The sequence below is a fragment of the Passer domesticus genome, chromosome 2 (assembly GCF_036417665.1).
Source record: "Passer domesticus isolate bPasDom1 chromosome 2, bPasDom1.hap1, whole genome shotgun sequence".
Classification (NCBI taxonomy): Eukaryota; Metazoa; Chordata; class Aves; order Passeriformes; family Passeridae; genus Passer; species Passer domesticus.
Window position 1 is genome coordinate 81,842,887 of NC_087475.1, and position 25,104 is coordinate 81,867,990.

At 40.2% G+C, this 25,104-nt stretch overlaps 2 protein-coding genes across 5 annotated transcripts in view; one reads left to right on the forward strand and one right to left on the reverse strand.

The window, feature by feature from the left end:
* The window catches only part of NOX4 (NADPH oxidase 4), a 110,867-nt gene extending 97,126 nt beyond the window's left edge, over positions 1 to 13,741 (forward strand). For all 4 annotated transcript variants that reach the window (XM_064409574.1, XM_064409569.1, XM_064409571.1 and 1 more), the window contains one exon: positions 3,209 to 13,741. In XM_064409574.1, the coding sequence (XP_064265644.1) occupies positions 3,209 to 3,329 (121 nt within the window). In that variant the 3' untranslated portion in view covers positions 3,330 to 13,741. The remainder of the gene's footprint in view (positions 1 to 3,208) is intronic.
* Positions 13,742 to 22,012: 8,271 nt separating this feature from the next.
* TYR (tyrosinase) overlaps positions 22,013 to 25,104 on the reverse strand; it is a 43,899-nt gene continuing 40,807 nt past the window's right edge. Inside the window, exon 5 of the mRNA XM_064409575.1 lies at positions 22,013 to 22,490. Within this exon, the coding sequence (XP_064265645.1) occupies positions 22,267 to 22,490 (224 nt within the window). The 3' untranslated portion in view covers positions 22,013 to 22,266. The remainder of the gene's footprint in view (positions 22,491 to 25,104) is intronic.

The window sequence follows — 25,104 nt, forward strand, 5'->3', positions numbered from 1 at the left end:
AAAACCAAACTAAAGCAAAACAGGTCAATCAAGTTGTTTCCAACATCTGGTGCCAGTGTTCAGACTTTCACATTTGCAATCATCCCCTTGGGCTTGTTTATATGCAGCCAAGATATTTTCCAGTTTTTATCTTGTGATTTTAGGAAAAGCTGCATATAAATAAACAGGCAGCTGGCAAAGCTCTCTCTCTCTCTCTGTAGCTGTCTGATTGCTGTGTGCTTTGTGAATTGTTGCCGTTGTTGCTATATGGGTCCCAAATAAGCAGAGTGCATTTGTAAGTGTCTGAGCTTTGCCAGACCTTCAGAGCATGACATGGGACAACCCAGCATCAGGTTCCTGATCCTTTTTGATTTTTGGGAAAAGAGGAGCAGATGTATGCCATCTACTGTTCATATTTCATATGACACCTGCAGACCCAGAAATCTGAATTGGAACAGTTACATAATAAATTACTGGTCTTATTTTCTCATGCTTTCTGTGGGGGAATGGAGCAACAGCCTTGTTCCTGTTCAGTTGTCCTGGATGAAGAGCTTGCACCATGCTCAGTTTGTTTAGGTCAAAAGGGCATGTGCTTTTTCTAGGTAGAGAATGACCTAGAAAAAGACATGAATATAGGAGAAAAAAGCATAGAACACCATGATACATTTCTCATGTGTTCTAAAAGAGAAACCTCTCTCTAGGAACAAAAGGGGGCATTTAAAAGAGGAACATTTCAAGTTCCTGACTGTCCTCTCAATATAGCAAAATATTTAATCTCTCTCAACTCCTGCTGTTCATAAAATGAATGTAAGAATATGTGCTGACCTACTCATCCCATAGGAACACTGAGGAATTACTTCCTCAGTGCTCTGAATTAGTAAATTCTATATTGAAGTTTATAATTATTACAAAGAATGGGCTATAACATAGTTTCCTTAACTGTAAACATGTTAATGGTATTATTGAAGATTTTCAGACATAGGACTACAGAACTGCCTATTTTCATCTAAGCCACAAAGTGAAGCTTTGTCTCAAACAAGTGACAGATGAACAGTTAAACCCCATCAGCTCAGGGTAGTAATGTGCTGCTCCATGTAACTGCTTTCCTCAGCCACCTTTCTGTTTGTGTTCCAGAAGCCAGGCAGGAGCTGGGGGAGGAGAGGGGAGGCATCTGCAGGCAGGGACACAGGGAGGAAGGTAGATGGTGTGTGAAGGGGTGTCCAGGTTAGATGCTGGGGGTGGGTATCCCAGGAAGGCAGTCTGAGAGCCTGTGGCTCACTGCACAGAACAGTGACTCTGCTGGGTTTCAGGAGACCTTAGCCATGGGCCTCTTGTGCGACTTCAGGCAAATAATTTAACCTTCCTGTGATTCTGATTACTGGCCAAAAATTCTGTATACCTTGGAAGGATGCTGCTGGGATGGGAATACATTGGCAGTATGTATTTACTTTGTTGTCCATTTATATGTAATGAAAGGAAGAGAGGCAGCCAAAATCTTTGGGGTTTATTTTATCAATTCACTGTACTAATTCAACTAAAGAAAAAGAAAAAAAAAGAACAAAAACAAAAACAAATCCAACAACATTCATTCTTTCAACTAAATACACAGTAGAAGACAGAGTCTTGCTGGCAGGTCATGAATCCTTTTTCTCCAGTGTGCACAGATTAGAGGCATTTCAGAGTCTGCAAGTGCTGAGGAATCTTATTTGAGAGCAGCAAACAACAGCTCTCTCATTATTGCAGCAAATTCAGCCACTAGCACAACACCCGTTGCCATTAAAAGAAGTACTGCCAGAACAGGAAAGCTTAATAGATAAACATAAGGGTGAGAAAAGTCTGATTTATGATGTTCCCATGGATTGATATGAGAGATGATGTCATTGAAGGCAATTAAAATCTGCATTGTAAGGTGCCTGCACAAGGACACCACTGCAGTTACCTGCATAACTTTTTGGAGATTTTTGATGTTTGAGTGCTCAGTTGTAGCATGCCAGTGTTGCTGTGCATCAGTGCAGCGTGCACTGCCATGCTACTCCAGCAGCTGCCTGACACCTGACACGTACATGTGGCAGTATGCACCAAAGATTTCTTAAATCAGTTCCCTCCTCTCATCAAACACATGCACAGGGAGTTTTAAACTGAGTTTGATTATCTTGAATGTGCTAAAATATTATATATTAAATAGTAACTGGATAAAATATTGAAAGAGACCTGGAAGCAGAACCCAGAACCCAAATCTCCATCCTCTTGGTGAGTGCTGTAGATCACAATAGTTAGAGCCATGTTCCCTCATGTATGCTTTTTCTTCATGCTAGTAAATCTTTTAGATCTTTTTCTGTAGTGGCACAATTTCAGCAGGAAGAAGATGGGTTTTTTTTCATGATACAGAAAAGGCAGTACGGCATTGTCTTTCCCTGCTTCCTTTCCCTCTCCTCATCTTTTAAAAAAAGGGAGATGGTGAATATTGTGAATGGCTCAGTCCTGCTGTGGTGGATGTACTTTGTTCTGATGTTGGCTACAGTTCTGAGCCCTGAAATGTTATATGACTGTGAGTCTGACTTACAGGCTATTTTTAAGGTGACCAGAGAGCAAAGAGCTGTTGTCACTAGAGTGGTGTGAAAAAGTCAGGTTGACTAAAGAGCTGGGGCCAAGATCTATGGGTGATGAACAAGGATCATATTCCATGTTTGAATTTTTGTAAGATTGCCCGATAGAGATGTTGAAGGAAAAACTACATGCTAATGTGAAAGTAAAGCAGTAAAATTATTCTGTTGCCGCCAGGAATAATCATGGGTTAGTAGTGCTCTGTTTTCATTAGTGTAACAAATCACTGTTAGTGACTAGATACGCTTGTGTAATTCATGAGTTACACTAAGGAACTCTTTACAGTGAGACATATTTTTTAACAAAAAAGTGATTAGTCATGGGAAAAAAATAGAATGAAAAATAGTAATATTTTATCATTTGGTATCTTGAGACTAAGATGAAGCACTTCTTCCTTAGAGTTGTCTTAGTCAGATAAATAATAGGTTTTGTTGTAGAGATACTTGGGAGAGATGCGGTGGCTTCAGTAAAACTAACTGCATCATTTAGTGAACTGTTCTCACCTTAAAATCTGTATGTAGGTGGCTTATGTATAATACCATGAGGATCCACTTCTGTCTATTATTGGAAATTACTGTTTATTCACAATGTCATAACTTCCCCCCCCCTCCTTTTTTTTTAACAGGAAGACCATTGGAGTTTTCTGTTGTGGACCAAACAAAATCTCTAAGATACTTCATAAACTGAGCAACAGCAGCAACTCTTATGGGACAAGGTTTGAGTACAATAAAGAGTCCTTCAGCTGAAAGTCTGTTGGAACAAGACTCTCTAGAAGATAAAAGTGCAATTTTTTGTTTGTACAATGTAAAAGTTCAGCTGTGGTTTAAACAGACAGAAATGTACCAAAGAATAGCACAAATGTTTTTATTTATGATTATTTAAGATTGATGGATGCAGCAGTATACCAACAAATAATCAGTACTTTCACTCAAATACACTCACACAATATTTGTGGTGGGAGGGATTCTTTGGATTTGTTTCTGTTAATTAAAAAGTAGAGAAGCTGGGGAAAGACACAATTACTTTAAAAGCTGATGGAAGAAGAATCTGTGGAATGTTTGAACTACTTTCACTTCAGTCCTCTGAAATTGGATCAGTAAATGAAACCCCAGGTTAATTCAAGTGGAGAAACAAACTGTATTACAAAAAATCTTGCTTTTGTTTGTATACAAATCTTAAGGCTTTGGGATGAAAAAATTTTATTATACATTGCAGAACTGGGTTTCTGTATTTAAAATATAGAGTGTTACTCTTGTTAGTCTACTTCTGTAATGAAGTTAACCTAAGAAAAAGTGAGCACAATTGTGTAGCACCAGTGGGCAGCCTCTGCTGTGATGTTAGTCACAGCCTTTTGGCCAGCATGCATCTGTACATGGAGAACTCTGTATCTTGCATCAGTTCAGTATTCAGTGAGTTTGCAAAATAATTATGATTTATGCAGCCATAAAGATGGAGCAAGAAAAGCAAAGAACAGAAGCAGACAGGACCTGAAGTTTTATTATACCACACACTCAACATGGAAGTTGCACTCACTCTGCGCTCACATGCCCTGAATGTTAAACACTTCAAGCTTTCAGATGCTCTGACTGATTATTTTACTACACAGCAGGTTGAAATCTAGTTTTAGGGGTCCCAGAATATGTTTGGTTGACTGTGATCCTTGGAGTGTCTTCCCTGGAGCCCTGTTTGTTTGTCCTGGTGCCACTGAAAGCAGGATGAGACCAGATCTACAGCAGAGTGAGAACGAACCCTTCAGCTCTGTGGCTCCTTGGCTGATGTGTGCAGATAGAAACCTTGCAGGAGCTGCAGTATGCTTTCAGTTTGTTCCATAGAGGAAGATCTCAAAACATCCCAATTTTAAGCTCTCCTTCCCTTCCCCTCCCCTCAGCTGTTTTCTGCCTGTAATTGCCATGGGAGAGCTAAAGGTTGAAACTGGTACTTCATAACTTTTTGGTTCTGAGGAGCACCTTTTTTTGTCCATCCAAATAGCCAATCCAACTTCCTTTATTTCTTCTTTTCTCCCTTTTCCTTACTTTGCTGAGATGAGGGCATTTAAACAGGGATCAGACACTTAGCTGTCATAAATAGGCACAACTCTAGTGTCTCTTAATAGAGCAGCATCACTTCAACACGGTGAAAACCTTACCCTTGATCTCCAGCAGAAGCTTGGGAGCAGTACAGTGTAGTGTTTGCAGCATGCACAGGCAGAGGCTGGCTTCAGAACTCTCATGCCTGTCATTCACCTGTATTTAGGGCAGTGCATTTGCTTTCATTTAGATTTGTCCGATTAGTACCTTTTTTGTTTTAGTGGGAAAGGCACTGAATTTCTGCTTGGGATATAGACTCTGTACCAGAGTCTGCAAGTAGCAGTGTGAGTGTTCAGAGGGAGGCGTTTTTCTAGTAGGTCAGGCATCCTGCATGTATAACTAGTGAGAATGAGTTTGGTCTTTGCCTTGGCAGCTTTTGCTCAGGAGTTGCCCTCAGTGAGCAGCAGGGAGGAGGTGCATCAGTGAAGCCACGTGGGAATGTGTTCCTCAGTGTCCAGAGTTGGCACTGAAGTCTTTACCTCTGGCTTTGCCCAATTTGAAATCCAGGCAGGAAGGAAGGAACCAGACATAGACGAATTCCTACTGATGAAAATTCTCGAAGTAGCCCAGATGAGAGAAGCCAAAATAGAAATGCAGTGAGAGATGGGAGCCTACATTACAGCTAGTGATTTAATTTTTTTTTTCTCTTTGAGGCAGAAAGGACCATTATTTTCCTACTGGATCTCATTCATCCATCACTGTAAAACTGGAGGTGTGCAGCAAAGAATTAGATTCTTTTTAATCAGTAAGATTTATTTCTAATACTGCCTGCATAGATTTTATAATAAACATAAAACTGTTGGCAAGATGCATGAATACTGGATATTGTAGGTCCTGCATACTTTTTTGTTTTCTGGCTGTTAGTTTAAAGCATGATTGAAATCATGCCTGCATCTGTTACCCACAACTACAAAGTCATCTTTCCCTCTAGTTTTGGGATCTAGCATCTCATGCTTTTAAAATACAGTTTAGAGTCATCTAATCACTATGTTGTTTGTGGTTTTACATCTCCTCTGACAGACAGTGGCTCCATTACCATATAATGAGCAGCTAGTTTTGCAGTTAGCTCTGTGCTAAAGCAGATTATATTTCTGGCTCATCTTCTGCATAGGTAACACTTTATAATTAAAAAAGTAATACTAGTACTGTGCTGTTGCTCCGCATTGTTGCAGGAGTTGATGCTGTTTGTAGGCATGTTAAAGACATGTTGTTACATTAAGCAGTGCTGTCACAGCAAGATCAAAGCAGATCCAGGCTGTCCTCTTTTCTGTCTTTGTGCTGTATCTGACTCAGCTGACCCACTTGTAAAACAAGCTCTGGACTGTCTGCCTTTCTGGAGTGTTTTGAGACTTAATTAATGTTTTGGGATCGCTTTGGTACAAAAGAAGTAGAAAGAGCTATCTAATTGCTATGCAAATGTGCTTTTGTTTTATTTTGGGAAAACATTTCTGTTGCTGATTTGAGTAATTGCTAGACCAGGTGAGGAGAAGTTTGGAAGAAAGTCTAAAAGCTTCAGTTGTTTTTTTTCCTTTTTCTTGACCTATTCTTCTGTAAGAGAGGCAAAAAGCTTAAGAGTTGTTGAGTGACTGTGACTTGGCTTCAGGAGTGGCAGATATTATGATAAACACAATCTTTCTACAGGCTATGTTGTCATTGCTCTATCTGAGTGTGTCTCCAGCTTGTAAAACAGAGGCAAGCCCTCTTCTAAATTCCATTGTTTTTATATCTGTAAGCCAAATGCATGTAAAATATAACTCAGTGCCAGACAAGTCAGTGAAGGCTGACAGCACTCAATTCCACATTTCAGATCACCTGGATTTACATAATTGAGCATCACTTTGCACTTTAAACTGTATCTTGTGAAGTCTGTCATAGGTATCCTGCTGGTAGGGGAAGGATCCTGCCCTGTATTCTCCCAGTTTTCACTCAGTCTTTCACAAAGCTGCAGACCGCTCAGTGTTTGTTCAGCAGGGTGTTTGTGTTTTATTAATCAGAATTGTTTCAGGACTTTTCTTTAGACCAGGAATGTTTCCATACCATGATGAAAATCAAGCCCTTTTGCTGCAACAAGAGTCCAGTCCTTGTGCAGCAGCGTGGGACTCAGGGCTTTACACAGCTAACAGCAGGATTAATCAGATGTACCCAAGACCTATTCCCATATCACTGAGATTACTTGTGTGAGTAAATGTCCACTGCCACAACAAAGAACAGCAGAAGTGAGCCCTGATGTTGCGTGGGAAGGCCTAGTGGGGACGGACCTTCACCACCAAAGTCTGCAGTCTGTCCCTCCACAATGATTATTCCAGCCCGTTGTTTGGAACAACACTTCCCTGTTTCAGTATGTGGTACTACTGCTAGCAAGTGAGTTCTTCCTTGTCTTTTTCTCCTCTTCTAGCCTCTAGCACATAGGTGGCAAAGAGATTTGAAGCTGGCTGAGAGAGGGCAGATAATGCATTAAGTAGCAGACAGCCATGTTGGGAACAGTAATTCAGCTGTAACAGCCTAACAGAACAGAGAAGTAATGATTTAGTAGGACTTGGAGAACAGCAGCCTAAGAGGAAAACCTCTACTCAACGTTTAATACACCAGGTTATAGTTTCAAACCACAATACATGGCTTTGGGGAAGCAGACATGAGGCTAAAGAGTCACTGCCTATAGCAGTTCAAGGACCATAAGTCAGAGAAGAGGCAAAGTTATTAAAATGCAGTGTTTACTCTTTTGAAAAATAAAAGCGCTTTTAGGGAGATTAATTTTCACTTCAGCCTAGCAATCATCATAAACTCACCAGTTTGATGTAATGCAAGGTGGATCTCTTCTTCTCTGGATTATGCATCCAATTTTTCTGCATATTTTCCATCCCTCACAATTTGAACCAGTTTTTATTGTTTTAGCCAAGAGGATTTAACAAGAAGGTTTAATCAAAATGCCACTGGTGCCTGTGCTGAACTGAGGTTTTCTGCTATGAATATACATTTTTCAGGGATATATATATATGTGTATAATATAGCTGATGACTCAACTGTGAACAGTGATTTGGGATTTGCATTGTTTCTGCTGCTGGTGTATTTCATTAAGGCCACTACAGTGATGCACTGGCAAAATGTGTGTAGCTGAAATGAGATTCTTCACTCCCATAAAGAGCCTGGTATTTTAGTGCCTGTACTAAGCCTCTACTAAATCCTAGAAACTGAAATTTCTTTTGTAGGCACAGTAGATTAATGAGCATCTTTTAAGGTTAAAAAACCTGAGCCGTCTGCTGGACTGTCATGTATAAGGAATGCTCTGACACAATGGTTTTGAGCAACAAATGCTTCTCCTTAAAGGGCTGGATGAGGATAGCTGAAGGTTGTTATCTGAAGGTTATTGTCTAAAGGTTTAGTGTCCTGCTAATTGTCTCACCGATGCTGTCAGAGGGATGAGATCTGTTTTGGTACCAAGGAATGTTGTGCCCTTCCTCTGATGTTATGAATATCTCTAAACTTGCAGTGGATCCTCAAGGTTTGCCATGCCTGAAGTGTTATATTCTCTAGAGGGATCCTATTTCTAAGAGACAGGTGCTGGATCTGTGCTAAGAGCAGTCAATCTGTCCAATTATCACATGGGCACAGAGAGCTGGAAAAAGCCAAATGTCCCAGGTGCAGATTGCTTCTTAACAGAGCCCTTGGACAAGAGTGAAGGCTTTTCCTGGAGCTCCAGGTAAACTGCTGTCAACTGAGTTGCAACCCAAGGAGGGCAGGAGAGGATGATGAATGCCAGCAATAAACAGGGTGAAGTATTTTGTACCTGGGAGCCAAGGGGAGGGAGGAGACTTTCTTCTTAGCTTCTCAATGTTAGAAATTAAAACCAAACCCCATTTTCTAGATGTGTATACAGAGTCTCCCTGGGGGTTGAGAGCTAATGTATGCAAATGCATTGCATTTCCATGCACAGCTCAGTGCTAAAGCCCAGAAGAAAACTAGTATATTATAGCAAACACCCTGGAAATAAGCAATTCTTTGAAATAAAGCCTTTACTCTTTCAAGTTAACTTACTTCTGAAAAACATCTACTTCTGTCCTGCAGCTGTGGAATTGGGAAAAGGCTTTACCTGTTAACTCATTTTCCCCAAAATACTGGAGTGTAGAGTTCTCTGTGTCAGCTGTAAGTAGCTTTGACAGTTTGATAAATAAATTTTGTGTTTGTTGCTGCTGACCCTAGGAAAGGACAGCCTTGAGGATGAGAAGCAGTGTTACATAAATGTCTAGTGTACATAGCAACACTGAGCAGGGAGATGCTGCTGCATCGCTTTTGGTGCACCAGTCACTCATTAAAATTCTGTCATTGCAAGGTCACGTTGCTCATCTCTTAGTCTGCAACCCTGGGGAAGAAATTTGGGTGAGAGATGGGGGAGGAAAAGCAAAAACTTCCTCCTTGTGCTGTAACCAAGAATATATTCATCGACAGCAGGGCACTTGTTTTGATTTCAAAAGAGCATGCCATTTCTTTTTCAGGGATAACGGGTTCCCTCCTGTGTCATGGTGTTTGCATGTTAGAAGTGTAACAAAGTGATAACTGGTTGCTTCCGAATTGAATAAATAATGCCTCGAGCTTTTGCTTCTCCCTTGAATAGTCTGAGAGAAATGCAAAATACCAGAGAGCACCTAGAGTGGACTGTGTCCCAAGCTGCACTCGGCACAGCCTAGTTAGGAATGCTGCACAGCAGCTCTGCAAACTGCTGGAATAGGCAAGGCTGAGGTTGTGGGTTTCATCCCTGGATGGACCATTCACTTACATTATGATCCTTGTGAGTCCTTTCCAGCTCAGATTATTCTGTGATTCTGTGTAACTGTTTAAGAACATGTCAGTGATGCATGATCTGTGGTCAGAAGCAAGCCAGGTCACCACACTGCCTGTCACATCTCTGAACCATGATGAGCCTGAGCCAGTCCTAAGTGTGCTTTGGCAAAGGTGGAGTCAGGGGCTCTTGGACTGAGTCTGCAGGGTGGGATGACAGAGACAGAGCTGGATGAGCCTTCTGTGTGCACTTTCAAGCCTGGAGCTCCGAGCTGTCATACCTGAGGGTGAATTGTGTAGGCAATGAGCTGGTCTGACCTTTGGATACAGTCACAGTTCCATGGTTAGGTGAAAGAACAGAGAAGCACTGTGTATTTCTCTAGCTTTGTTGTTCAGGGGCAGGAAAGCAGGCTATGTTATTGTACCTCATTAGGTGTTAGATGCTTGAAAGCATGTACTGTTTAGAACAGAGGAGGATGAGGAATGCCAGCTTCCACCCACAACTGAATACACCCTGCCCGTTTTTCCAGTAGTGTTCTTGAGGAGTAAATGGCAAAGTCTCTGCAGAGAAGACACAAGTGCTGCATTTTTCTTTCATTGTATCAGAGCAACATAATTAACTGTTAAAAAATATTTGCTATGAATGTGAAGATTCACTTATGGCATTTTTCTTTTTGACAGTTTAAGCCCTAGTAACAGTTTGATGCACACTTTTCGACAAAAACATAATGCCCCAAAGCTTTAAAATATAGCTTAGATGGAACTTGGCAGGGGTTCTCCATCTGATAGTGAAATATTTTCTGTTGGAGCTGGATGCATTTGTGCTTCATTCATCTTGGTCTGCTCCATCACCATTGAAGATTAGAGGGAGCTGGGCTTTCAGGTCCTTCTCTTCCTCTCTGCATATAACCTCAGCCTTCATCTGAGGATGTGTGTTTGGATCTTTGGATCACTGGATACATTGTCACCCATGTGCTTCACATAGTCCCATCACATTGTCCTCATTTTGTGCTCTTCCTCCCTCGATAGCACAAATTGTATTAGGAAGCTTTTCCCACTCTTTGTTTCCCATGACTCAGGAAAATGCCATTCAGGGAAATGCAGAGGGCCTCAATTTTATTTGCAGCATGCACCAACCTGTGTAATGCTCCTGGTGTGCACAATCCAATGGCGCTCTTGTAGTCTCTGATTAGCTTCAGGAAAATGAGGGGTGCAGCATCCCAATGCTGGAGGTGCTTCTAGCAATCAGAGGAGAGGCAGTGCTACAAGGACAGACTATAGAAAATGGAAAAAATCATAAGAGCAAAGATTACATCATCTTCTGAATGAGAATTGGGGATTTGGTTTTGAAAAAGTCAGATCACTCACTTGTGGCTACCATTGAAATTAAATCATGCTTCTGCTTTCACACGTAGGCATTTTAGGACACTGGGCAGTCATATAAAGGGTTTATTTTTTCAATTACATTTGCTATTTCCATACAGCCCCTACTTTATCAGCTACATATAATTTCATTCTTTCACTGATTAAATATTTCCTCGCCTGGTTTCTTTGCTTCTGGGAGCTTGAGAGCTCATTGTTTACAAAGGGAAAGAAGAAGTATTGTGCTGTTGGGCAGACAACTCCCAACACAAATGTTCAATTCTGCATCTTTGAAAGGGAGGCCCTGATGCTGCTGTGAGTGCAGAAGGGCACAGCTTTCACTGAGATACAGGTGTGACCAGGACCCTTTTCCAGGCTTCATATATTGATGAAGCTCAGGGCTTATTAATTAGCTTTTTCTGAAAACGTTACCCTTGGTCCAAATGTGCCAGGTTGTGAAACTCTTACTCACATTGATTTTTCCTCTCTCTGTGTTCCTTCTGATCATTTTCAGGAGCAAATTTGATGAAACATGTTTGGGTATAAAAATAGTTTTCTTGGTCTGTGGTAGTTGAGAAGGAAAGTCATAATTGTGGTATCTCTCCTCAAACTGATGTCCAAGGGCCCAGCTATATTAGTTCCATAATGTGTGTATGGGCAGTTTCTTTAAAGATCTATGATTTTACATTTTTTAATGTAAATATAATTTAATTTTCAGAACCAACCAAACAAAAAAATACAAAACATCTTTTTTTTATGTTGAAAATGCTTGTATGTCCAAAACACATCTATTTTAAAATAATTCTTCCAAGATGCTTAGTAGAGTGGAAACCATCTTGAAAAAACTCTTCTAATAGCAAAGTATTCTTTGGTTTTGTTGGTTTTTTTTGTTTGTTTGTTTTTGTTTTGTTTTGTTTTTGTTTGTTTGTTTGTTTGTTTTGTTGTTGTTGTTTTTTGGTTTTTTTTTTCCTTTCCAACCTTCATTAGTGACAAATTACAGTTCAAACTAAGCAATAGTACCACAGTCTGAGTTTCAGCAATTCAGTGTCTTCCTTTCGAAGCAAGGCATTTCTCTAGGATCATGTCTACACTGTCATCTGAACCTTCCAGGCAATGTCTGTAGCAGGTCTAGACTTGGGTTTATGTGAGCAAGAAGACATGATCGATTTTTGTCTTACTTGGGGTAATTATTTGGAACTGAAAGGCCATGTGAGAGTTTGATGTGGTAAACAGGCGGGAACTGGAGCCCCTGGTACAAGTGTGAGTATGCTGAAAAGACCTTAGGCTGTTATCTCACTAGTCAAATTAATTAAAATCCAGTCTCAGGAAGAAAGATGTGGGCCACAAAGGAAATTCTTGCCATCCCTAAAATTTGGAAAAAGCACTAAACTAAGGTTGGCTTTCCAATTTTTCTTTTAAGAAATGAACCCTAAAAATAGTTATTTACAGTTAACTTGTATAATGAGAGTGAAAAATTAATGTCTTGTCTTTTCTGTAGCTGCAGGTCTTAAGTTTTTCATTTCTGACCACATTCTTCTCTCACTCTTTCTTGTCCTGAAAGCAAGGGACCAGAAAATTCTTTCTGAATTTGCAGTTCTGTAATTCTATATCTTTGCCACTAGAGGTGAAATAAAAATAATTTATTAAAAAGGAAGGTGACATTTACTTTTTATATCTCTTTACAATGTGCAAGATAACCATTTTGGAAAGTATTCACATAAATGTCCACAATTTTGAGTGCTCAATGTTCTTTTCAGAGGTGCCTGTTTATATTAATGTAATTTCAATCTGTTCTTATGTTTTTATAGATCAGGATGTCGTACAATTCTCTGAAGAGAAATGTCTGCTTAGTTTCCATGTGGAACAGAAAGCAAAATTTGTGTCTGAATTTTCATTTGTAAGTTTTTCACCCACGCTTGACTTTAAGAAAAAGAATAGTGGGTTCATGTCTATAGGAAGTCATACTGTTGCTGTGTGAAGCAGCCCCTTTTGTAGTTTCAGCTTGCTGCCCCCCAACACAAGAGAGGAGCTGTGTTTCACTGACTGGAAGGACTTAAATACGTCACTGTTGTACCTGCATGCCTCATAAACCTTCAAGGAGTAAGCAATAAGCTTTCTGAATCTGTTAGTTCCACTAAGATGAAGGAAAATTTTTACCACTTGTCTGTATAATGAGGCAGAACTAGAAAACTGATCATTAAAAAACTTTGGGTTTTCATTTTCCTATTTTTTGGGGTTTATTTATTCTTCTCTTTTTTATGAGTCATGATCAGAATTCTTTTCCCTCAGTGTCCCTTTCTTAGTTACACAGTGTTGTGAGAGTAGATAAAATCCATTGGCTAAAAAAAAGGACTCAAACAGGGCTCTTGAGCTTATCTCATGTTGTTACACAGTTCCCCTATAAATCAGTCACTGCGCAGGATTTTCAGAGTAACAAGAAGAATTCAAATTCACTGAGATTTTTATACCCAACTGGATTAGGTTTCTTTCTAAAACCATTTCTTTTTGCCTGCCAGTAAAATGGGGACAGCCACACCAGAAAGAGTTTTGATTTGCCTGGTAAATAGTCCTTCATTTAAAATTTGTTTCATTAGAATACAAAATCCTGGTTGCAGTATGGAAAGGAGGCTTCTTGCCCAAAATACTCATCTGAATTAGCCATTTTATCTTAATGGCAGTCCTGACAACTAAAGTCTTTGGCTGCTGAGTTCTTTTGCTGTTCAGATGTTACTTTTACATTCTGTTATATTAGCAGATCATCTTAATGTGATTTTATGTCTTTTATTGTATTTGACAAAGCACCATATGTTTATACATCATGTAATTATGGCACTGTACTCTAAAGGTATTTACTTTACAGGAAGCTTCATGACTTTGGAATAAACAACCATTCCAAGACTGAACAAAACACGGTTGAGTTGCTGTTTGTGACCTGATTTCAATTAATGACATACTGCCTTAATCATGGAAGCATTGTGTATGTGCATGTGTGCATGTGTGTTACTGTTGGTAGGGGAGGCTGGGATTTCACTCCTTAGCAGAGGCTCTGATACTCTTTGTGATGCCCTAAACTTGCTGAAACATCCACACAGGGTTCACAGATACGCTGCAGGAGTCCCAGGATCCTCTGGCATGACAGCAGGAAGTTGGGTAGGATACCCAAAGTACCAGAATTGTACTCGGCACCCTTGTTTGGTCACCCAGAGTAATTTTCTGCCTTGGAACATGAGGCACGTGCTTACTCCATCTATATCTGTGGCTGTGAGACCACCTTAGAAGCAGAATACATTATCGCATCCTCAGCATCACACACACTGGAATCCAGCAGAATATTATTCCACTACACTGTCTTTGTTTAGAGCACAGTGGAAGGAGAAAGGAGCATCTGCCTGATTCTGACCCATCAAAATCAGTGATGAGAAAAGTTCCTTCCCATATCAGAAGTGCGTAGAAATCCCCCCTACCTGTGCCAAACACTTGAGTGCCTGACATTGAAATGTGCTCTGGACATTTGCTTTATTCTGCTTACTCTTGTGAAGTATTTCACAGTGTGCTCAGACCATGCTGCTTTTGGTAGATCTTAATCTGAGAGCTGCTATTTTATTATGATCTTCAAGACACTGCTGATTCTACAGCAAATCTGCAACAACTGGTTTAAAACTCATAATTCACTTCCCAGTGATGTGTTTAGGGGTCTGTTGGGTGCACTGCAGACTAAAGCACCCACTTCTTGCAAGATGTTGAATGTTCTGGGGGCTGTCTGCCTAATAATTTCTGCACCTATCAGGGTTATGGTTTTTTGTAGGAAACTGCACATCAAATATAGAATAATACAAGTATGCAGACTTCTCTGAGATTTTTCAGAATTGTTAAAAGTTCTGGGTAACTTAAAAATGAGTAGTTAGGATATGTAGTTCAACTGCATATATTGATCTCAGAGTTGTGTTTTTTACTTTCTCATTACAGAGTAGTGGTGATACAATGGCAGGAAAAGGTACCATCCCTCCAGAATAGGAGTTTAACAGCAGCAATATAAAAAAAACCAAAAAAAAAAGCAAACCCCCGTATATTCCTTCTCATTTATTTTTAGTCATTAAATGAAAAACTTACAGGGAAAGCTAACAGCTGCAATTTAGAGAAGTTCCTGATCTGTGCAACTACAAAAGGTGTTTACTTATACTAAATGCAAGGTCAATGGCAGGCAGGGCAGAGTTATCAGAGGAAAAAATTATATTTTCAAAAATTATGATGGTGTTTTTCATTAAGAGGAATGTCCTTTCCCACTCACTTTCCCCATGCCAAGTCATGAGGTTTGGCAAAATGCGTTTTGGCTCTTCGGCTTTGATCTTCTGTCTGATATTTGGAGAGTTTTTATGGGAAACTATATATTTCACAAATGCATTTGGTCAAGAGAGAAATCTAAATGTTCATGCAAGAAGATTATGGAAAGGGAACACAATTTTTTTTTTTTTTTTGTTAGAAAAAGCTGTCTGAAAATGCAAATCATAGACTCTCCTTACAGCAGACAACGAAGTATTCCAGTTTGCTGGTTTCCTGATGGAAGACAAAAACTTCCTTCTTCCTTCTCTCCACTTCAACACTATGTGCATCATGGACCATGACAAATTCTTGATTAGGAGGCGAGCAGAAGGATGGGCAATAGTAGGCAAAGACTGCTCACAGTAACCTGTGAGCTTTTCTAGAGAGAAAACAAGCAGCTGTGGGCTCAGCAGCAGCTGTCTGCCTGACCTGGGCACCAACCTCACATGAATCTAAGTTATTTAATGGACCAAATCTTCTCAGGTAAATGAACACCCTTCTCACATTGTCAGGGGGCAGATATGAAAACCTTTGAAGACCCTCCAGGAAGATCTGATACATCTGACTTGGATTTTTGCCTTTCAGGTTACAAAATAATTTCAAAATGTTTTTTTTTTTTTTTTCTTCTCTATTGATGTTACAGGGAACATATTCATTTATTTGGAGAGTACAGTATGATATGGGCTGTAAGCATGAGTGCTGGTTAGATATGAACTGGCTCCCCTGTCCTAAATTATCTCAGCTGAAGAAACATTTGAAAATACTATTTGAACATTTGAAAAATTGAAACCATCTGAGGAGTACACATAGGTGATTCCTTTCCTATTCCTGATTCTAATACTGGAATAAAAGGAATAATACCCTCTTGCTGGTCCCACTGGCCTCTGAAAGCTGGGAAGAAACTGTGAAATCCAGCCACAGCCTTGTTCACAGCAGGCAACCTGATGCTTTGCCTTAAGTGTGCCCAAAAGCACACTGCAGGCATGTAGATTTTACAGGAGGGCTGAAGAGTGGCACACGGGAATAATTTGTAATCAATGCAATAGCTTGGATTGTTTCTCCCAAAAACCATCGTCATTTTTTGTAAGAAACATGGCTTCAAATAATCTGCATTTCTCATCCGTTTTCTGACTCCTCCCAAATTTAATTTCTGTTAATTTAATGGCTCCATAATTTATAATTTCTCTTTTTTGTTTCTAGTTAAGATATGCATAAGCATTAAACTGACCTTAACAACTCTGTGCTTTCTAATCTGAAATTGTGCACTGTGAATTGATGACTGATGGTCTGAGTAACCAGCAGCTTGTCTTCCTCCCCAAAACTGTTTTCTGGTTTACCTGAAACTTAATTTTGTTAGAGCAGTTTCTGATCTCTCTATTAATTTTGCAAGCAAGCTTTCCTGTAACTTTTTACAGTAGTATGTCTTCTTGTAGGAGAATGTCACCTTAATTAGGATGACTGCAGAGTTTTCACAATCTGTCGTCTGTGCCCAGACTGCTAAACACAATTTCTGAAGTGACAGCCTCCCTGCAGACATCCCTGTTTGGTGCTTTAGAGTTCCATGGCTCCTAGGATGAGACAAAAGGCCACCACTTTTAAGACCCAGTGTCTAGACTTTTAAGATTATTTGTTTCACTAGAAGGGAAGAGTCTTTCTGACTAGAAGTGAGCTGATTTTCTGAAGTAGCTGTGAGGAAGACAGAAAAGCCTGATTTTCATTTCTGCTCTCAAATGTGAGTTGCAAAGAGTCTGATTCCCCCTGAATATTAATAGGAGGTTGATGCTTTGAAAGTCAGCCCTCTGGATTAAATAATTGAGACCGTAGATTATAGAATTAAAAGACTAAAATTAATTTTAAAGTAGCATCTTAAGTCCATGATGGTGTGAAAGAGGACATGGAGCCTAAATTCTCTAGTGGTCTGTACCTTCAGTGGTCACTGCTATTAACTGGCAAGATGAAATTTAAAACAAATTGCCACTGTTCTGACTTGAGAAATCTTTCATTCCCTTGCTTTTGTTATAAATGACTGTAACATCATCCAGATGAAAGGGGAGCTGGAAAAAGTCCTTATAGTGCCTCTCTACAAACGTATGCACACGTTGCACTACTCTTACTATTATAGTAGGTGTAAAGTTATTTCAATATTTGTATTTTTGCCATGAGTATATGCATATTGCTCTCAGCTGATGACTGTAGTAGCTCTGTTACTCTGGGATGTGTGTGGTGCTTCAGCTTTTTAAAAAATCACATTTTTTCATAATTGCACCATTAAGTATCTGTGTGTACAAATACTGTCATTTTGATAATTTGGTATTTTTCAAGCTGTTTAACCATGTGTTTGTTTCATACAGGTCATCTGACAGTGTAATCAGTCCATAGTAAATTTAGCAGAGCACCACCTTGCCAATCTGCCATAAATTTATGAGAAAATGGTTCAGGCCTTCAAGCTTTTAATACACCTTCCTGATACATTCAGCTCTGTGACAAAATAGCCAGCATTTTTTTCATGTTATTGACTTTGAATGAAAGGGTTATATGCAAAGAACTTAAGCTTTTAGCACTTCTTCCAAAAATATTTTTTTGCTGTGGTGTGTATAGACTATTTATTCGTAATAGGTTGCATGAAGGAATGAGGGTGAGTGAAGACATTAATGTTGTAGAAAATTTCCTATCATTAGTCACTGGTGGGGAAAAACAGAACCTGATTACAAGGAAAGTAGTATTTGTATGCAAGGCAAAGGAAAGCCTTGTTCATGGCTTTGCCCTAAGAGTCAAGAGGCTCTGCAGACTATTTATATTTTTATATATTTATATTTATATTTATATTTATATTTATATTTATATTTATGGCATTGCTGTTGAAAGTGCTTGGGAAGATGTACACCAGTTTGAAAATGTAGCACACTGAAATGGTTGTGCTTAAGTTTTCCAAGAAACCAGAAGCAAATTCAAACCAGAAGCATTTTAACATTGTTTTGATTACAGGAAAATGTGTGAAAATTTGTTGACAATATGTAATTGACCTGAAAATTCCTTATTTGCTTATTATTGCCCAAGAATGTTTCTTTTCCTAGAAAACAGTGAAGAAAAGCAGAGGGGTGCTTTTACATACCCACTTTCCTTTAAAATACCTGTATGCATTACTGTACATACACCACCGTGCCTGTCATCACCACTATTATACCAGCCTCAAAACTGTGGGACAGTCGCACCACTGAGCCCCTAGGGATCCCTTTTCTGGTCAGATAAGACAGTGCAGTCTGGGAGGAAAGGAGAGGGAATCAAGTTTCATGAAGGGACGTCATTGGAAGTGCTCAGCCACAGAGGGGGTCCAGAATTAATGTTTGCTGCCAAATTCTTCTTTCAAAGAGAATTATCCTGGAAAGTGCTTGTTTTTCTACAAATTTTATGAATCGATCAGATTTTCAGAACTTTTTGGCATCCTGTGAATTCTGTATAACTGATACTCTCAAGGTAAGGAGGTAATGGACAGAACTCTGGGGAAATGTCCATTTATGAAATGGGATACCAGAAAGCCCTAATGGGTGGAGGATGAATATGCAGAAATAAGTTGATTTTGTAGTTATAAGAGTTATTTCATGTCTAATTCAAAGCTTATTACAAAAATTACAGTTAGAGGCCATTTTTAATGACTAGGTCTCATTGCTGCCAACTTTCAGCTCACTATGGAGACTGATTCAAAATTTACATCCATACACATGTGGGTACACAGATGGTGAATTACAGATTTAACTCAATGGAGAGGCCAGGTGCTAAAAATACAATTTTGGGTAAAATGTGGAAGGGAGATCAGAATGAAAAAGACTGACAGCTGTTTATTGTCTTGCCTTGACTAAATGTGACTCTTAACAGTCTGAGGAAGTAAGAGGCCAGGCTAGAAAATGAGAAACTTGACAGAGGTAACAGTCTCTTGCAAAGGACAGAGACATGAAAAGCTGAGTACCTTATAACGAAGTTATATCAGCAGGTATGCTCTAGGTTTCTTAATTTTCTTAACTTCTAACGTGAAACAACATGGTGATAATGCTGCAAATACTTCCATGGACATTTAAACTGGTGGGCTCCTCATTTAACAAGTACTTTTGTACAAGCCTGACGTCAGTGCCCACTGGGTGTAGGTTTGTGTGGTTGCCTGGTGTACATAAACAGGATCTAGATTTTCAAGCACCAAGTACTGTAATGCCCTGTTTTTGGCATTGATCCTGTCAGGATAAACTCCCCAAGCCTGATCCAGCTGCCTAATGGCAATGGGAAGTATCTTGTTTCAAGATACCTTGGCCAGACAGAGGAACAGACAGGGATTTGTTTAAACTCGGATCATTCTGATTCAGAGATCACACTGCAAGCATAGCCTCATGGCATTACCTCATTCCCAATTAAAAAAAAATTAGCTCCAGCGTCCATCTCAGGGAAGCATTTATGAAGAAAAGAGGTCCTTCAGCATATGTCTGAGCACAAGTAAACACAACACTAAGCATGACCCTGAGAAGAAAAATAATATGCCATTGCATTTGAAGCTTGCAGACAGGAAAGCACATTGTCTCTTGGCAGTGCTGGTGGCCAAGAAAACATTTAGTGCCATGGTGATAAATGAGGCCTCTCCTTCTCTCTGACCCATCCACAGTAGGTGGCTGTTCCAAGCTAAAATGCAAGGTCCCCAAAAAGCCAAAGGGAAGGCAAGTCTGCAGGACAATTTCTCCTTTCCCACAACAATTGCTTTAAGGTTGGTGCTGTCAATCCACACCTGGCACAGCTGTGTTTCCTTCCATGCTGAAGGAACCTAAACAGCTTTGCTCAGAAAAGAGAAGCAGCTGGGATTCCATGTGCTCAGAGTCAGATACACCTCTGAAGGAGTTTGACTCCCAGCTAGCATCAGGCCGCTGGTCTGAGCAGAAACACCACAATGATGGAGAGAACCAGCAGGTGTTGCTTGTCCTAGTTACTAAGATTAATATACACTGTGCTATCTATTCCTGGCCACAGACAATGTTGACTGTTGGAAACAGGCCTGTGTTCTTTGTTCCCTCTCAAAGCAGATGTGGTCTCCAGGTCATATGGTGAGTGGGAAAATTGCTCGGGGGTATGCCTGCAAATATGAAAGGGATAAAAATTCTCTTTCAGCAGATAGAGCTAGTTTGAAGTCTCTGTGATGAAACTTCCAGGGGAAGAAAATGGGCTGTTAGATCCTTCACTGAAGACAAGGGAAAGGAAAAAGCCTGCCTGGGAATTGGTAAATGATCTGGGCAGAACATAAACAGACTTTCACTAATAGGTCATGAGCTTGGTCACAAGTATAAATTATGCATTCCATGGTTTTGAGGAAGAAGAGCTGCCAAAAAGTAGGATTTAGATAACCTGATGAGCCAAAGCTTCACTTTGATCCTTTCACATGTGGTGATTTGCCATGGCCAGAGGAGGGAGGCGCAGGGAACACTCATGATCTGTGGAGAAGACATGAAGAGCTGAAGAGTTGAATCAGAAATGACTTGTTGGCCATGGCTTTTGCAAGTGGGTAACATCTGGTAAAAATTAACTTGATCAGTGTGAAAGTGCAATGCTATTACCATGGAACACTGAAAAGACTGAAATAAACTTGCTTAATACAGTTAGGATTTTTCTATCAGAAGAACTTTTCAAAGAATGACATTGCTTTACTGACGCTGAAATATTTTGCATAATGGCGCTATTTTCAGCGAGCATCTGATGGAACACAGGAGTGGCATTTCTGTCATGGCAAGCACCCAACCAGGGGTCACAGCTCTTCCAGTCAGTCCCAGACTGCCACAGCCATTCAGACTGTCTCAAAGCTGGACATTTGGGATTTTTAAGGTACACAATTCCAACATATTCCGGTCATGTTCTAACTCCAGAACTGGGGACCCCAGAAGCGTACAAGCTCCAGACTCCAACAGGAGTGTCTTCCTGGGAAACCCCTGAAACTTACAGGATTTTCATTCTCCCTCCCTCTAAAGACCTGAATGGGTCTTTAGGTCTTAGATATAACATCCCCCATTCTCCATCCCCCTGTGCTACTGGCATGGAGAATGTAGAGAAATCTGGATTTGAGCTTGGGAAGAAGGGAGAAGTTTGGGAAGGTGTAATTATTATCATTTCTCATTATGCTATTCTGACTTTTGGTTGGCAGGAAATTAAAATTAAACTAATTTCCCCAAATGGAGTCTGTTTTGCTCATAACAGTATTTGGTGAATGATCTCTTCCTGTCCTTATCTTGTCACGTGAACTTTTCCATATATTATCTGTGCCATGCAGAATGAGGAGAGCAGTGATAGAGTAGCTTTGGTGGGCACCTGCTGTCCAGCTAGGGTCAACCCACCACACTTTGTTTTGTTACAAGTGGGTCACATCATGGAATCTGTGCATACTGAGCAAACAATAGTCAGACATAAGGTGAGCAATCATTAGGTCAAGTGGAACAGAGGTGGGCATGGTGAGACCGCATTTTCTCTCCTAAAAATCAACCAGCTCTCCAGATAAATGCAAGGCAGTAGAGAAGACAGCAACTAATGAGCATTTAAAGCAAGTGAGAAGTAGTTTCTAGGCTTCCTTTATTCTGCTGATGGGGTTCAGTCAAGGACAAACATTATAGGACGTTATAGGAGCTGGAGGGAAAACTCCTATACCAGAAGAAAATTTGTCTATGGTACAGTCAGTCTGCTCAGTCACTGTATATTTTGCTAACTGAACTAAAGGGTTCTTTTTGCTCTTACATTCAAACAAGTAGCATCAATTAGGCAATCAGGCACATGTCACTATATCCATATGCCAAACAAATGGATTGGGCAGCGGAATTGGATCCTACAGTTGTGAAAAAAGAATTATACATTAAATCCACCACACAAGCCAGTCTGGTTTCGTAGGAGCATTATTTAATCAAGCATAGGAAATACATGGTGTTCTTTGGGTGGCATCATAGCTTGTGTTGAATCTGGGAGATTTTTTAGGAGTGAATCTGATAAGATGCTACAACGTTGGAGATTAAAAGAGACTTGAGATGGCCCATCCTGCTTCTGCAGCACACCTCAACAAGGTATTTGTAAACATCAATCAAGCACTGCATGCTTGATTAGCACCTTAGCATGACTGAGTTACTGGAGACCTCTAGAAATTGGACTGATAACTTATATTGTTGTAATCTTCACTTTCTATGAGTAAGGGTTGTATCTCTGAAGAAGTTCCTCCTTTTTTCTTCCGGCAGGCCCTGATGAGCCCTGTGAGCACAGCAGTAACAATGCCTCCAAACATGGCTGCTCCGACCAACCAAGCCCAGATCTGACGGGCTTCCTGAAGATAGGGTGTCAACAAGTCTTGGAAAGACTGAAGGGCTTGAAAAATCAAACAGAAAAAGAAAGATTATTTCACTTGATGCAATGCATTGTCAGTTTATGGAAGTTCTGTAATAGATAATATTGGAAGGCTGAGTATAAAGAGACTAGAGTGGTAGAAATTGTCTGAGACCCACAAATAGTTTTAAACAAATCTCTTCAGCCCTGATAGTCTGTTTCTCAGACCTCATGTCCAAAGCTGGTACAGAGTTCTCTGTCCCCAGTGCTCCTCACCATTTTGTCAAAACTTCAGACTGCAACCCAAGAAGTTTGATACTGTATGACCAAAGGTCCTGCTAGCTCAGCATCCTTTGGCAACAATAACTGAGGCAGAACACTGGGGAGAGTTTAAGAAAAGGTCAAGTCTACTACAATGCCTTCACAAAATACTTACCCAGCCACCAAAAGTTTGAAGGTCAGGGATTTCCTGATGCTGTGCTGTTTTGTGTAATAGTCATTGGAGGATTTTTTTTCTCCTTCCATCATCCTTTCAAGCTGCTCTTTGAACTTTTATCACAACGTTTAGCAGCAAAAACATCCCTGCCTTAACTACATGCATTAACTACATATTGGGTGGGAAAAAAAGCTTCTTTTTAGTAATTGCGAAGCTGCATTCCACTTGCCTTGACAGTTCCTCTGTGGGGAGAGGCAGTAGACAACTATTCTGTGGTCATTCTGCACAACAAGTCCTCTTTCTTTGGTGAATCCAGGGCAGCTTCTCACTGTTAGATGATCAGCTGCCTTCTGGCTTTGTGACAGGAATTGTGTGTGTGTGTGTCTGTTTTTCTTGCTATGGCTTAATGAGTTATGAAAACCCTGCCATACAGGGCTCTCACTTCACAGCAGAGGCTGGAAAGAAACCTGTTCATAATGCATCCAATAATGTGCTGGCTTGAACTTGAAAAATAAGAATACTTGTCTGCTTGGGCCAAGGAGAATTTGGAATCCACATCTCCCAGTTATTAGCTCTGAGAGCATTATTAGCAGTAATTACTAGCTAGTAGGGAAAAGAAAGAGCACCTCTATGGGCACTTTCTCTGGGAACTCCTATGGTGGTTTATTTCTGAACATTCTTTATGCATCTGTACTGATTTAGATGTACTCAACCATATTTAGAATGTTGTACCCCCACAAAGCCTGTAAATGTCTATCTGTTATCTTGCATTTTCACTGGTGCCCAGAAAAACAATCCTCTTGGGTTACAGTACTTCCAATACTTCCGGTACTACTCAATATGCATTGAGCTCTGAAATGATGCTGCCTCCCAGGGCCTGGCTAAGGGGTGTAGCCAGGAAGCTGCCTGATTTGGTGTGGCCCCCTGACTACCCTCTATTAGTATTCCAGGTGGATAGGGGTGAGACTGAAGGAGGAAGTCTCAGGGTAATGTAAAAGGACTTCAGGGCAGTTAACAGAGTAGGTGTTCAGGTAGTATTCTCCTTGATTCCTTCAGTGCTAGGGGAAAATACTGAAACAAATAGGAAAACTCAACAGATCAATACATGGCCAAGAGATTGGTGCCACAGGTGGAATTTTGGGGTTTCTGTCCATGGGATGACAGACACAGCACCAGGCCTGCTCATGTTGTATGGGGTACATCTGAGTCAGAGGGAGAAAAGGATCATGGCCCAGGAATTATCAGGGTTTAAACTAGGTGTGAAGGGGGAGTGGGATAACTGGTTTCTGCCATTTCTTGTGTGTTTGTTGATCACTAGTTGTACCTCTGGATGTTCACAAAAAGTACCTGTGAGACTTCCACAATCAAAACTAGAAAGATGAGCTAGGAGAAATTCAAGTTATGGAGTCCCTCAGCTTTAAGGCATGGTTACTTGTCTTTGTAGTGTTGAAAAGTTCCCAGTTCCTACGGATTTTATCAGTCTCCTCATAATTATAGCCTGGAAAATCTTTTTTAATGGAAAGATTGTCAAGGACTGGAACAGGCTGCTGAGGGAAATAGTAGAGTCACCATCCCTGGATGGTGGGCTTGACAGTGCTGGTTTTATGCTTGGACTTCATGATCATAGAAGTCTTTTCCAATCTTAATGATTCTGTGATTCTATAAAAATCTTCCCACTCGGAGAGGGAGATTTTCTGGGCAAAAGTCAAGACTGCCTCTGTAAATTTATCTGTTTTCATTTCTGGAAGAAAGAAAAAAAAAAATACAGAAAAATCTTAGTCCAGGTGCTGAAATATAGCTCTTGAAACAGCTCTTAACAGAGTAACTTCTTTTCACAGCTATTGTTAGGTGGTGCCATTAGTCTTCCAAATCGCTGGTATTGATGCTAACTTGTGTTTGTTTTCAGGCAGCCGTGCAGGTTGTGGTCATTTTACAGCTCATGATTTTCATGTCAGGGAAAGCTGGGTGTCTGCTCCAGTTTCTGCTCAGAGCAGCTCCCCAGTAGCTACACTGTGACATCTGCCTTGGAGTCCTGAGGGATGGATTTCCATACACGCTCTTTGAGACCACTTCTGCCTCAGCACTATCTTACATATAAAAATAAATGAAGCTGCAATTAAAACTATGTACTCTTAACACACTGATTTGCTTTACAGTGGAAAGCAGAGCTACAGGTATCAGTTTTTCCTCAGGGACAAAACAACAGTATAATTTAGTATT